Source organism: Lates calcarifer, linkage group LG10 (assembly GCF_001640805.2).
Source record: "Lates calcarifer isolate ASB-BC8 linkage group LG10, TLL_Latcal_v3, whole genome shotgun sequence".
Classification (NCBI taxonomy): Eukaryota; Metazoa; Chordata; class Actinopteri; family Centropomidae; genus Lates; species Lates calcarifer.
This window is the reverse complement of record NC_066842.1, coordinates 11,517,529-11,532,281: the sequence shown is the minus strand read 5'-3', so window position 1 is coordinate 11,532,281 and position 14,753 is coordinate 11,517,529. Positions and strand designations below refer to the sequence as shown.

Here is a 14,753-nt window from a genome sequence, read left to right as displayed (position 1 = left end):
CGTGTTTGTGGAAATACTGCAGTAAAGTGAAGTGTGGTTATTAGCTGAAATGGAAATTAGGGGTTATCAGATCAAAATTTTACACAGTGCGTCCCTGAGCCAGCACATTAGGATTGTTACCTGAAAGCTGAGGATCTCTGTGAGGAGTCTGTTGTTTTCTCCCTGCTTGCTTGAACTGCAGCACACCCAGGACCACGTTCCTCAGCTTTCCCCACAGAAAGTAACCTCCTCTGGTAGTGGAGGGCCAGGTGCTTTCCAACACCGCCTGGAGCAGGACCATGGTCATATACTTTAAGATTATAACTAAACTGTTCACTTTAAAGTCAAATGAACTTGTTTATTGTTCGGTACGGTTGATATCAAGAGCACACACCTTGTTGTAGTATCCATAGGTGATGGCATTGGGTTGAACTCCAGCCTTTTTCATCTCAAAAAGCACCTTGACCGCCAGGACAGGCTGGCTGTACTGGCCACACAACTGCAGCAACACACGGTAACACACCTTGGACAGAAAACACCAGGATTTTAATGTTAAAGAATGTGCACTGCAACAAAAACAGCTTAATTAATATCAGTAATACATATATATATTTATCAGTTTCCTACCTCATCTGGAGCCTGTAGCTTCTTCTCCTGCATCTTCCTCAGCACGTCATAAGCTGTGCGCAGAGCTCGCACCTTAGAGTGGCAGGTCCCGACAAGTCCTGGCAGGCAGATGAACCACAGACCGTAGCAGTGGCGCAGCAGACACTTGGACCACATTTGAGGCATAGATGAATAGGTTTTTGCCATCTTTTGAGCTGATTTGATTTCCTGAGACAAACAAACAAACAACAACAAAAAAAAAACATCACATTAAGAGATGATTTATCTTCTTTTAGATAACAGATTTGCATTTTGCATTCACATTTATACCCTTATCCATCATTATGAAGAATGAATGTGGCAGCAAAATAAGCTCAACATAAAAAGAAACAATTAAGGATAAAAGCTGACAATATCTTTAACACATATTAATGTTCATCTATAATCAAATGGTTTCACAAGAGAAAAAAAAGCTTGATCAAGAGATAAAAAGCAGGGGAGGATAGAAAAAAAAAACTGATATATATGGTATGGTATTTCTCTAACAATAAATCATTAATTATTTTTTAGACTGTATAAGTTATAGTATTTAGTATTATATTATTATATGTCTGTTTTGCAAATCTCAGCACTCATATGGCTGACCTGTTTAGAGCGTCTAAAGATGGCCGTAGGGCTGGCTGGGCTGCTGTGGCGTGAGGCCATGCCTGCTGATGGAGGATTTTGTCCCTCCAGTGGCTCTAGAAGATCAGCATTCAGCACAGGGAACCCAGAGTAGCTGCAGAAAGACATAAATATATACTCTTTCATATACCAGGACTTAAACTGAAATAGACATCAATCCCACATAAACAATTGCAAGCCAAGTGACATACACAACATTTTGGCTCTGATGCCCTGGAAGCTTAAGCAACAACACAAGAATCGAAAAGCAGTGCGTTCCGGCTCAAAATAATCACAAAGCCCTACAGCAGTGACAAATTCTTTAACAATAGAAGCAATTTACACTAAGTCTCTCCTTTGGGAGACACATTGTATGCATCCAGTGTTGGTGAGAAGTGCTCCTTAGGTGTGTCAGACAGAGTAAAAGAAAGAAACAGTCTGTTTTGTATCGGTCGTTCAGAGATTGATCTGCAGTGTGGTACCTATAGTGCAGAGGATGCTCTTCTCCCTGTGGTAGTGGAGGCAGCTCAGGAGGGTTGATATAGACTGTGTGCTCACTGCGGTAAGATTCATCCAGTTCGATGAGTCTGGTGTCCTCTGGCCGCTCACTGTCCATCTGGTTTGCAAGAAAAACACACTTTCATTACTGTTTCTCATCTTTCCTCTCAGCTTTACTATAAACACAAATCCATAGGCTGATACTGCCCGGGGGCTCACGGGCATCTGATACTGTAAGAGCCCTCAGATCAGATTAGATATGAGGGTCAGGGAGGACAAACAGATGTTAGTAATGAGTGCATCTACACCAGAAATTTGGCCTGTGTCTCAGTCCATTTATTTAAAATGTAATGGCTAGGCAGGGACTTGATCCAATGAATTCTCTAAGATCCAATCAATCCAGGCTACAGTGACCTAGACAAACCACCATATTGCTCTAGGGACATGAAACCAGTCTGTTGGTTAAACCAATAAAAACACTGAAGAAAGCAGTTTCAAGCTAAAAATGAACGTTTCTCAAACGGGGTAGGGCGGATCCAAGGTGCAGCTTTTTTCTCATTTGCTTGCTTCTCTAGTAACTTAAGATCAAGGCGCTTGGGAGCTTTTTCCAGGGAGCCTAAATTTTGGTGGAGGTGTCCTCCTCCCCAAAACAACATGAGTAGTGATTAAAACCAATAAAAACACAGAGAAAAGCAGTTTCAAGCTAAAAATCAGTGTTTCTCAAATGGGGTTCGGCAGAGCCTAGCTGCTGCTATCTACTCAGCTTGTTTCCCTGGTAATGTGAGATTCAGGGGCTCAGGAGTTTTTTACAGGGAGCCTCTGTCTGTCTGAGAGCAGAAAGGAGGATGTTCTTTTTTTAGAAGAAAATCACCACTGAATAGTTGTCTGCGAGATCATAAAAAGCCTGCTATGCTGACGTGCAGTCACTGGGCTTATCTGAATCGATTACCAGCTTATCTCGGACATGAGCTTCACAAAAACGTTAATATTCTGGCAGCAGCTGAATAGCTCCCCAGCGGTCCTGTGTTAAAGGGTTTGTTCCACTCAGTCAAGTGGATGATTCAGTCAACTGACTGTCACTGACCCGTTTGCCCTCGCTTCGATTGTACTCAGTGTTTCTCCGCTTGTTGCCCTTCCTCTTACACCCAAGAGGTCTTTCCCAATCACGCACTTGTTGTCAACCTCAGCAGCGATGATGCCGAATGAATCAATGCTTCCACTTCTCAATAATAACCGCAACAACCATTCATACAGGAGCTCGAAATGTTCATGCAGGATGTAAATGTGACTTCCTGATTGCACAAGTTTGCAAGCACAGAGGGTTTTTTGGATGGGAGGAGGATGTTTTGTCTTTTTTTGTGTTACAAAACATGTGTAGGCAGGATGTGTTAATAAAAGCTGTCAGATCCACCAAATGATTAGCCTTCTAACTGAGGATGAGGTCCACGTCCCACACGATTTCAGCAACTACAGTCATAACATTTTGACACGTAAGGATTAACGCATCCGTCTTTGTCTTTCAATGTCAGTCTTGTAGACTGTATTTCATAGAGGCTACTGAAGTCAGGACAGTATACAGAGTGATCTCACAGAGAAAATGGCAAGCACAAATAATTAATCTCACTGTCTCAGTGTCACCTCAGAGTCTCTAACAGTTCTGCAGATCTACTTCTCAGTGCGGTTTATTCTAATGGCACCTGGTTCAATAATGCAGATTGCTGACACACACACAGACAGCTAATGCACATCCTCACATTTAAGACCCTGCTACACTTTTAGCTCCACTCCCTCTTTGATTTATTCAGAATGAGCACACACAAAACTCTGAGCTGAGTCACGCTCTAAAGGATGATGGAAAACACTTTTGATTAGGATCATAACTGATGCTGCTATCACTGAAAAAGGAAAAACGTGCAAAAACGTGTACGCAGGTTTAAACTACAACACAAGCTCTAGTAGCTTACCTTGCCTCCAGTTGTGAATAGCTACCAAGCAGGGGGCAGGATGACAAACAAAGGAGCAGAGAGAGAAGACAAAAGGCAGAAAATCAGAGAAATAGAGAAGACCAAAAAAGAAGACATTTTAATGGACTGAAAAGAACAGGGGGAATTATAGATGAGAAAAGCCCGGTGCTGATGTGAATAAGAGGCTCAAGGGAGATGTTGGGGTTTGTTTATTCTATTAGTTCCTGTTATTTGCTTATTAGCTCCTTCAAATTAAACAAAGCCCTCAATGTGACATCTTAATTGGGAGGACAGCATGTGATTAATCTTTCCTCTAAATGCCTCAGCTTTTTTCTAAGAACTTGTGCAATTGGGTGGAGGCCAGACTAAATATTGTTACTGGAGCATTTGTTCTTACACAGCACAATAATGCAGTTCTCCTATAAGCTGTCTCGGACACTGAAAATCCATAATAAAGATTAGCTGGGAGCCTCACCTTATCAACACACTCATCAAAGAAAGCCAGGCTGGCGTCCTTATCACTGACAAAGGAGCACTCCTCTATGAAACGGCTGAACATTTGAGTCTTGGTCATGAGAGAGTAAAACCTTTGATGGGAGCGGTCTCGGCTCTTCAGGAAGCCTATGAAAGAAAACATATTACGAAATGACACACATGACAAGTGGGCATAAATAGCAGTGTCATGATTATAAAACAGAACATTCATGGGGTCAAGATGCAGGCTAAAACCAGCATTTACAGGAAATTAATACTGCACTGTGAAACAACTTGTTCTCTGCTGCTCTGCTTGCATAAGAGCACACAGATGTGTGCAGGGACATTTTGCTATTAATCATGGCCCCTTCTCTGACTTGTCATCCAAGCCTAATTTCCACTGAGGCTTAAGCTAAATCACCAGTCATTGCAGCAGCGATTTAGGCCAAACTTTGATGTAGCAGCTCTTAGACCTTAACCCCCTGACCTACTAGAGCACTGAGTCACATGTAGGCAAGTCAAAAATAGGCTGCCAGTATGTTTTCACAAAGTAAATCATATCAAAGACTGAAGTGTACCCTGGAGGTCGAAGAGGGAGCTGGCATCTGTGGTCTTTTCAGACGGGGCTTGGGTGATGGGCAGCAGGTAGGAGCGGTAGCCTCGTAGGATGGCCGCCATGAACCGCAGGAAGGCCTCCTGGATCTCCAGCTCCAGAGTGTGGAGGCTCTTCCCACCGTTGAGCTCACTGTCAGTCACTGTGTGCTCCATTTGTATATCTTCACGGTTCAGCTGACCACCTGAGAGCACACAACAATGGAATATGTGGAATGCATATATAGGACATGAACAACATGACAACACATGAAATCAGGTACAACAATGAATACTATCAGTGCGTTAGCTATTTTTTTGTGCTAGCAAAGAGAAAGGGGAAGGGTAACCTTACCATGTTTACTCAGTTTAATGTGTTTGTATCCATCCAGCAATCCATCTAATAATTGTTGAGACATTTCTCTCAAAAACAAATGCCAACCTCAAGGTGGCATTAGAGGAAATGTCATGAAAAGACTTTAGGATTGATCCTCTGGGGACCACGACTGTCTGCACAAGATTTCATGGTAATCCATCTGGCAATTGTTGATTGTTATTTTAGTCTGGACCAAAGTGGTAGACTGACTGACAAACCAACACTGTTACACTACTGAACCACAGTCCTAAGGATAAATCACCCTAAAACACTGTTGGCAGCAAGTTTCTGGCTGAATCTGTTTCACTATAAGTGGATAAATTTAGACCAGCTGACACTGCATCATTCCACTTCAGCCAGAATGTAGTGTGATAGCAGAACGCATCAAGGATAAATATTAATCAGCTGCAATCAAAGGATTTTCTTTTTCAGGGATTCATTTTGCACTGATGTTTGACTGAGACAATGAAAGAAATCCATGGTAGAGGAGGAGGATATTTCTGTTTTCTCTGATCTCAGACCACATTAGACCATAATACAACACAGCCACATGCTGAACTTTGAGTAAAGGGGCAAAAGCAATTCTGGGAAACATGGTAGTTGACTAATTGAAGTATAAGATGAAGTAGGTTGAGCAGGAGTGGGTATACTGTAAAGACTAAATTACACTAAATCTCCTGGGACGTACTAAACATTATAGGTTGGTTTTATGTAACAATGTAAACATCTAAAGAGTTGTCCTGTAAAATGACTGTACAGGCTGACTCAACAGACTCAGGAAGCTGGCCTAAATTATTAATGAAACCACATATAAAATGACACAGCATCAGAGTGGACTCACCCTCAGTGAGCTGCTGATAGAGCTTATTCAGGGTATTCAGCAGATACTTGCAAGCTCTCCTGGGCAAGATTTTCCACGTTAAAGCCTTCTTGTCGTCTTTTCTGAAAGCACACCATATGGTTTCCATTACACGGGAGGACAGTCGAAAAACGTTGCAGAAAGATATAAGGAGGGAGACTGATTCACTGACATCAGCACTGACAATTTAATCTCTTTGCAAAATAGCTTTTGAATTGATGTGGTAGACCAGCGGGACCCAAATGTACTTTTGCGTATAGTAAGAATATTTCACATTCCGTTACATAAGAGAGGCTCTCACAGACAGATAGAGATAACCTTGTGGAAGAAACCAATAAAAACCTAAGCCATGCGAAGATGATTTTTGGTTTGGGTGTCTCGAAGTTGAAGGTGACCATCTATCATAGAGCTGTCGCGGTTAGAGGTCACTTACTGGGAGATTGTGTTGGTGTCCAGATCTACACAGCTGATGTCAGCCGGGGGCACGTAGAGGTCGAAGTATCTGGAGTCCACCCCCACAATGAAAGGACATGGCGCACTAAGCACATCGGCCAGGGCCAGCGGGCATAGAGGGATGTAGGGGCACGGCCAGTGGAAGGGGAAGATCATCTGAAAAGGAAAGAGACATATCCATCAGTACAACACATCAGTATAATTGACGCGTACACTGCAGGGGTGAAAGAAGAGATTCAAACAGGGAGCTAATCAGCAACCTGTCTTTTAATAAGCATTTCTTTGAAAAAGCTTTTCAGAAGTAATAGCTGTTGAACACCCCCAATATCCTAAAGAGTGGGTCTGCTTTGATGTGATTATGGGTGATTCATTGATGCTGCCGCCTTGCCTCTTACCTCATCCGCCATTTTACCTATAATCACATTAAAGACCACCTTCTTTGGTGTTATTATTAGGAAAAGTGGAGAGGGGAAGAAAAGAACAAAAGACTTACAGACACAAGGGCCTCTGTAACACTGGTGAGTACAGCTGGACGCAGGGAATGAACCAGGATCTTGTGCTCTGTGACAGCCAACACCAGCAGAGTGGCTGCGTTTTTCGGGCCCAGATTCAGCAGTAATGTGGAAAGGCTTCCACCACTGGTGCACAACAACACACACACACAAAAAAACAAATGGTTCCAGATCAAGAAAGCAAGAAATACAGTATGTTTTCATGTTGTAATTTTACACTCCATTGATGTTTCCATACCTGAGAGGCAGCGGAGAGGAGACAGGTTGGCTCAGTATCAGGCTGTCATGCGGAGACAGCTGTGGAAGATGCACAGAAGAGCGTTAGAGCATCAGTGGGTGGAGGATTTAGCTTGTGATTGCAATGTGTTTACAGACATTCGTGTCAAAGCAAATAAAGCAAGAATACAGAACTGAAGTCATTACCTCACTCGTCTAATTTCCCATTTTAAGCTCACCTGCACTAGGATGCGTGGTCTCTGAGTGGAGGGGAATGGTACACTTTGCATGAAGTGAGAGATGTGCCTGGAAAAAAAAAGTAAAAAAAAGTTTTTAAAAAGTCCTGTTTGTAAGACTAAAAATTAACAACCAAAAAAAGTAAATCTGTAAAACTCGCTAACTTTTCAATAGGTAGAGCATGCGGTCCAGAAATGGAGTATCTGTAGAGGAAAGTGAGAAAGCTTCTGAAGGACTGGAAGAAGGGCCAGTGGGAGAGCAGGCAGATGCTCTTGTTGCTATAAACACTTCTGGTCCCATCAGGTCCGAGATCAGAGCTTGGCAGGCCGAGCTGTGAGCGCTGACGCTCAGACAGGTTTTCCTCGGAGTGAGGCTCATAGAACTGGATGGCTGCTCCGTACACCTGTACACACAGAGATAACAATCTAAGTGTTGATGATCATAAAGCATAATGAATGTCAAATACATGCACAAATATGCATGTACACAAAAGGACTTGTCACTGTCCTGATACAAACTTGACAAAGACTCAAACCACAGTAGTCAGGGGTCTTTGAAAGAACTTCGTCAGGTAAGATGTGGTGGCGGCTCCACTAGAGGATTTTCATCATAATAAATCAGCTAAATCATACTCAGTCCTTTGAAGCTGTTCCTCCCAAATAAATAAACAAATCATTCCAGGCATGAAATGCCGGGAGACTAGCCTGCAGACTAGAGGTTGCAGGAAAGAAGGAGCGAGCACTGAGGCATTCAGCATTTAGAACTTGTGCACAAGCCCAAGTGGTGCATGATTTATCCATTATTCAAAAGATGAGCTTTTATGCTGCATTGCTTTCAAAGCCTAACAGCCTTTTAGTATTCCAAAACCAGACTTTAGACCGTTTTTTGATTCCAGTCACTGTTTAGAAGTTGATTAAGATTGTCTGGTATTCTTAGAAATACTACTGCAGTTCATCAACAAACTAATCCATAAAGGATACCAATGCAACAAGAGAGACAGAGGGGTAGATAAAGATGGAGAGGCAATTAAGGGAGAATTTATGTATTAAAGAGCAGAAAACTGATGGCAACTTTTGGAGAACTATTTAATAAATGATGATGTAAATGAAACTTGAAGTGAGTGGTGGTTTTTTGTGTCAATATCAGTATGCAAGTCTGTAGGTTTCTGCATGACGCAGAGGGACACGAAAACATAAGTGAAACACACAAAAGCCCAGTTCAAAAAAGGATTGTGAGAAAGCATTGTGGTTATTGGTAACACTCAGTGTAAGTGGGTGGTTTTACCTTTTCTCCAGAAGCGCCTGTGAGCACAAATGTGGAAAAAACAGGCAGGGAGTGTTTGGTGTGCGCTGGCCAGCACTCAATCGTTGCCCCCATGGGCAGGCAGAACATAGGCACTGACTCAGGCAGTGGAAAGGACTCGTAGTCCTCTTCAGGGTACCTACACAGCAGACCTAGACCCAAATGTACACAACACACAGTCAAACACAACTTCAAAACTCAGGCTAAAGGATCCAATAATTACTAATACATATCCACATACCTGCTTTGTACGCAATTGTGTTTGCTTTAGCCAGAGATTTCTTATAACAAAGGTAGACTGAAGATCCCCACTGGGTAGGAAAAAAGACCGTCACAGATCATGGAGTTATTTTTGCTAGACGTGCTAAAGATGAAACTGTGTTCTCAGAGCTGTATCTCACCATGCTGCTATTGAGGTTCTTGTCCACCTTGCAGAAGGTGTGGGGGGGTGTCTCCCCCTTACCAGGGATGATAATGCAGACATCAGTGACGGCCAGTGAAGTGTGGGGCTGGCTTTTTGGGGCACGGCGGTAGGTGATATAGATGCGTTGGGAGGATGAGCTGCTGATGTTGGCAGGGCGACCTGAGGGCGTGGTCTGGACGATGTGACATCCAGGCTTCAGCTTTTCTTTCCACTCGTACAGAACCCTGAGATACAAGGCAAGGTGAGACTGACTTTTTATTTTAATCCTTTCGAAACAAGACATTCTTGAAGAAATATGACTGAGAGCTTTGATAACATATTCACTGAGGAGATGTCAGACTAAAGGATGTGTTTAAGAGCAGATTACAGTGACCCGAGGCAGAGAAGTGATTAGTGGTGCTGGGTGAGTTAAGGGTCAGAGACTGAGGATTACTACTTACCCAAGATCTGTCAGTGGAGGCTTATCTCTGCCTCGCTTGAAGCACAAGAAGATCTGCGGGCCCCTGAGGCTGGCTCCATTGAGCTCTGCGGAGAGGCCTGAGGGGGTGCTTTCCACACAGGTGAAGCCTGGGGGTACCTCTTCACCCAGGGAGCGGATCACCACAGCTACATCAGTGATGGGGGCTTTGGGTTTCACAGATTTGGGACCGGCATCGTCAAAGTGGAGCTCTTCCTCCAGGGGCTTGGACGAGTCAGTGAGGCCGGCAATCACAAAGTAGTCGGCTACACGAGGCCCTTTATCCTCCATCATTTCCCATTCCCACACTGTGGGCTAGAAAGTAGGAGGGGGGGCTTTAATTATGCATTTTGCAATAACATATGATGTAGTGTAGTTTAAAAGCAAAAGGAAAATATGCCTTTGCAAACAGGAAATGACTGGGACATTGTATTGATTGCTGCTATAATTGTTGCATTAAACATGGGAATAGACACCATGCAGTCTGTAAAATATATAAATTACCTACATTACTGATACATTCTATACTGAAGAAATAACTGAGTTCAATGAGAGCATCTGGAAGCATTTAGCATGCATTCCTGTCTGCAAAAACACCATATTTCAGCAAGAAATATGTGAGAGCTTTGGACCAATGACCTTGCTTTATGCCCTGACTGATTATGTAAAGTAAAACACATGCCTCTGTAGAAAAAAAAGAAGAAAAAGTATGGTAGGAAAGGAAAAGTACCAGAACTATAATTGAGCAGTGGGAAATGAAGAGAGGTAACACTGTAGTGCAGCAAAAAGCTTTTTTGGAGCTCTAAGCGAGGTGATATTCAGACAGCGTATATTTCTGCGCTAAACAATGTCACAGAAAAGAAAGGAATAGAGGGAGAGCCTGTGAGTCAGCTTTATCACAAAGCATGGAGCCCTGGAAGCCCTCTCAGCGCTGGGCCAGCTTATTGTGCTTCAGCTGAAGAGCCTGTTTTATCTCTCTCAGCAGCTCCTCCACACTCACTAGCAAACTGATAAACAGCTGCCTATTATTTCCCCCGCTGGGATGTGAGGGAGTTAGCGTAAAGTTATCCACCTCCTTCGTGCTAGATGTGTCACTGCTAGGAACCATGGCACACAAGAGGCTGTGACCGATATCTCACCCACTTAGGACTTTGGCTTCCACTGGCTTTAAAGCTAATGGATCTGTGTGGTGTTTCTCCTCTGCGGCCGTGCAATGGGACAAAAAGCTAAGCACTGCTTACAGGCTTAGGCCATGAAACTGACCACTAACATGAAAACATGGAAAAAGACGAAGATAATCTATAGCAGTAAACACGCTGCAGCATTACCATCGTCATGCAGAGGGATGAGAATGATTCAGCTGTTAAGCTGCAACTGATCAGTCTGAAATCAAACATAACAACAACTAGATTTACTTATTTTGCGAAGATCTTAGCCTACTAGAAACCATAAGACCATCTAAAACAGTTGACTAGCAAAATTCAGTCTAATTTACTTCCTGTTTCATATGCCTGTGCATCAGGGAAAGTAATATTTTTAAAACTATGACTCATTACCACTCATGTTCTTTCAGTGTTTAGTCCACATTAAAGAGTCTTTATGTCCAATGTTCCCTGGTTGGCCGATGGCTGTTTTGATGCGGGTTATTTGTACTCTGCAGTGTTGTGCCTTGTGGGTATACCCAATGACTCAGCATGCCCAACAGCAAAAAGTTGTTTATTCTGATCTCCTTCAAATTTAATAAATGGCAAAATATGTAAATTCACATTAAAATAGCACTTATGAATTACAGTATTTATGTCTCCTTTGCATCTTCTTTTCACTTACGCTCTCAAGAAATGAGAGTTTTATGAGATGTGCAGTGAATTTCTGGGAGACAAAAAGGTCCAGGATTCGACACATTCTGACTCTTTCAAGATGTCCCATTATTTCACAATTGATGCATATTTAAAGTTGCTTAAAGTTATCTAGCCTCTTTTCCATGTTCCTCCACTGGTTGTATTTTTCTATCACTTTGACAAATGGCACCAAAGCATTCTTATTCAGCAGCTTTTAAATTTTCAGCACTAATGTGTCTTTAAAAGAAGATGTATGATGGTCTATTTTTCTGTATTGGATGGTTTAGATTATAAGATACCTTTCAAAAACAACACATCTCCCCCAAGATTCCCCCAGCTAAAGTGGTCAAGTATGATTTGAGGCAATATACTATTCAGATAATTTGCTAGAGGGTCCACAAACTTTTCATCACCACTGTGAGAACTTCCACCAAACAGATTTCCTGATGGAAACACTGCAAAAAACAGCAATCATGATAAAGAATGAGGAATATTTCTATTTTATCTTGTGACCCAACAACTAAAGACAGTTAAAGGCCTAGATTGTTCTGCTCAGATCCACCTTTCCTTTAATGTGACACAGCACTTATGCCAATCCGAAAAAAAAAAAAAAAAAATCCTGCTCTCAGTAGATATTGCATGAGTGCTGCTAAATATACAGCCAATGGCATGGCAGATGTGTCATACAATACTTGGAAGGTTCAGGATTAAATATAGATGTAATCTCCAGTTCCAACTACCACGACATCCACTGCGTCTATTCCTCCCCCTCAACAGGAAGCACAGGCCTAAAATCATATCTAATCCTCGCCATAGCAACAACATTATAACAGAGCTGAAGACTGAACATTTCTCACCATGATGCTGAAACGAGCCGGGAACATTGCTCTGGTTAAACACAAGTCGACTAATGGACTGTGTCATTACCACAGATTCACAGTCTGTTCATAAAATCTGTATCTCTGAGAAAGAAACACAAGAGATTTACCCAGAATTTTAAATGCTATAGCTGATTTCTATAGTCTGTTCATCTGTTTATGTTTTTCCATGGTACTCGCCTTTATGTTGTATTGACCTGGAAGCTATTACACACTCATGTCACCTCTTAGTGAAAAGGCCTGTCCACTGCTTTTTTCTCTTTTTTCCTAGCAATGTTTTTTGTGTGTTTTCCATTTGTGGCTAAGGTTGGTACTGCTCAACAGGCTGCACTAGAGTAGAAAGGTTACTAGCTTTCTGCTGCCATGTGTCTTGTGCTTTTAGTTTTATTTCTACACAGCACTGCATCACTTTGATCATTCTGTCCATCAATCTCAAAAGACATGTCTTCTAAACTCCTGCGAGCCGCTTTAGTGACAAAAACCTTCTAAATAAACATTCAACCAGACATGATATTTTATCCTCCACATGATTTTTAACAAGCTCTCTGTCCATCACACTTATCGTGGGCAACCCTATGCTGGCTCAGTGCTGGAAGTGAGTGACTCATGGTCTCCCCAGAAACTGCAATCTTTTCATTCACCACAGTTTTCTTCATAAAAGAAGACAAATAAGGACACAGCGGATTTCCTCTTCTTGCCAGTTAACAAGCCAACTTCCCCATTCACATCCACTATTGTTTTTATGAGTCACCTCAAACTGTCAGCTTTGCAGTAATTTGCTAACCACTTGTGCCATAATGTTTTCTACACTTAACTTAATTTCCCCAAAAAGGAGCCAGGAACACATCATACTCTGTATCTCCTAGTCCCAGTACTAATTTAATACAACCTTGCAGATCAACCTGACATGTTCTGTATCTATGAATGCCTTGAGGCCTTGGCTAGAATATAAAATAAACTTCCATGGATTTTAACAGTGCATGTCCACACAGAGCCACCTTTTAAAAGATGGAACTGCTAAAGGGTTTGTGAGCTGAAATGGGTTCAGTTTTGACAAAAAAATTGTACAAATAATGAAAAAAATAAAGGTTTGACAGTTTAACAGTCCAAACAGCTAACAAATATTTCAAAACTCTGTCTGGATTATTCAATCTGGGGTTTATAGCAGAAGCTTTTGACATATGAAACAATTTATTATTTACCTCCCATGCCTTTTCATGCAAGGAACAAACCAGCAGGATTTTGATATTAAATCTAAAACACTTGACCATCTCTCTATATCTTGTATGTAAATTTGTGATGTGAAATATAGGCCTTCTGACTTTGAGCATCACAGTATTGTTGCAAATACAGCCCAAGAGACAGGAGCAGCGGCTGCTGGACAGTCAGACCCAGGCTGTGCAGGGATTATAGAGGGCTGTGTTAACAGCAGGGGGGGCAGGGAGGATGGGCAGTCTGATCTGGGGAGGGAACCACCACAACATTTCACTCAGCATCTGTTCCCTTTTAGCCATGAAGACAACCCTCATCCTCAACAGCCATTTGCATTCCTTATGTTTGACAGGGGAGACCCTGGGCAGCTTGATGAGGAAACCACACACGCCCAAGATAAATAGAGCAGAAACATGAAGGAGAAAATACTCTTAAGGTGGTACTGGAAATACAGAAGGGACTCTGCGTGATGAGCTTGCAGCTGCACTGGCAATATTTTATATAATGAAAAGAAAGCAAATGCTTATTTGAAAAACACAACTGACCATAGCGACCATAATAAAACAGAGGGGGTTTCTAATAAGACCACATCAGAAGAAGCCATCTTATGGAGCACGGGATGCAACGAAATAAGCCTCCATATGACTTCATTGTAACCAATGAGCGCACTGTAAATATAGTGAAGCACACACAGGCAGCGATGCTCACTATAAAGCGTTAAGTTATTCTTGAATTACATACAGCTACACGATAATAATACAACCTATTTACCGTGTCCGTTTATTATCCTAGTCAGTCAACATCTGACATTAAAATGAGTTTCAGGATTCAGTTTGTACCGCTAACAGCCATCACCTCAAATAAAACAGCAGTTTCAAAATATAAAAAAAATAAATAAATAAACAGAAGAAATGCCTTCATTGCACAGACTGGGTGTGTGGTTTGTTTTCATTCTCAATATAAGAAAAATCTACTTACATCTCAGAATCACGACGACTGAAAGATGAATCTGTCGAGCACGAGCTTACGTCGAAATAAAACGCAGCTTTCTGTGGATAAGAAATATTGTCCCTCGGTGTTTGCTTCGTTTATTTAATTCTTTTCTCTCCCTCTCTCTGTCTGAATTTGTTACCATCTAAAAATAATAATAATTCACAGTGGAGATGGACGTAGCAGAATAGCCTGTGTAGTCCCGAGCAGCGTTTTATCCAGAC

General features: G+C 42.0%; 1 protein-coding gene across 1 annotated transcript in view; it reads right to left on the bottom strand.

Annotated features, from left to right (window-relative positions):
• The window catches only part of dennd4a (DENN/MADD domain containing 4A), a 24,072-nt gene extending 9,319 nt beyond the window's left edge, over positions 1–14,753 (bottom strand). Inside the window, 19 exon segments of the mRNA XM_018681094.2 lie at positions 121–265; positions 374–502; positions 607–813; positions 1,231–1,363; positions 1,731–1,864; positions 3,711–3,731; positions 4,186–4,331; positions 4,763–4,981; positions 5,993–6,093; positions 6,444–6,619; positions 6,957–7,101; positions 7,214–7,272; positions 7,431–7,497; positions 7,593–7,831; positions 8,713–8,882; positions 8,972–9,041; positions 9,132–9,378; positions 9,595–9,926; positions 14,518–14,753. Coding sequence (XP_018536610.2) covers positions 121–265; positions 374–502; positions 607–813; positions 1,231–1,363; positions 1,731–1,864; positions 3,711–3,731; positions 4,186–4,331; positions 4,763–4,981; positions 5,993–6,093; positions 6,444–6,619; positions 6,957–7,101; positions 7,214–7,272; positions 7,431–7,497; positions 7,593–7,831; positions 8,713–8,882; positions 8,972–9,041; positions 9,132–9,378; positions 9,595–9,905 — 2,719 coding nt within the window. The 5' untranslated portion in view covers positions 9,906–9,926; positions 14,518–14,753.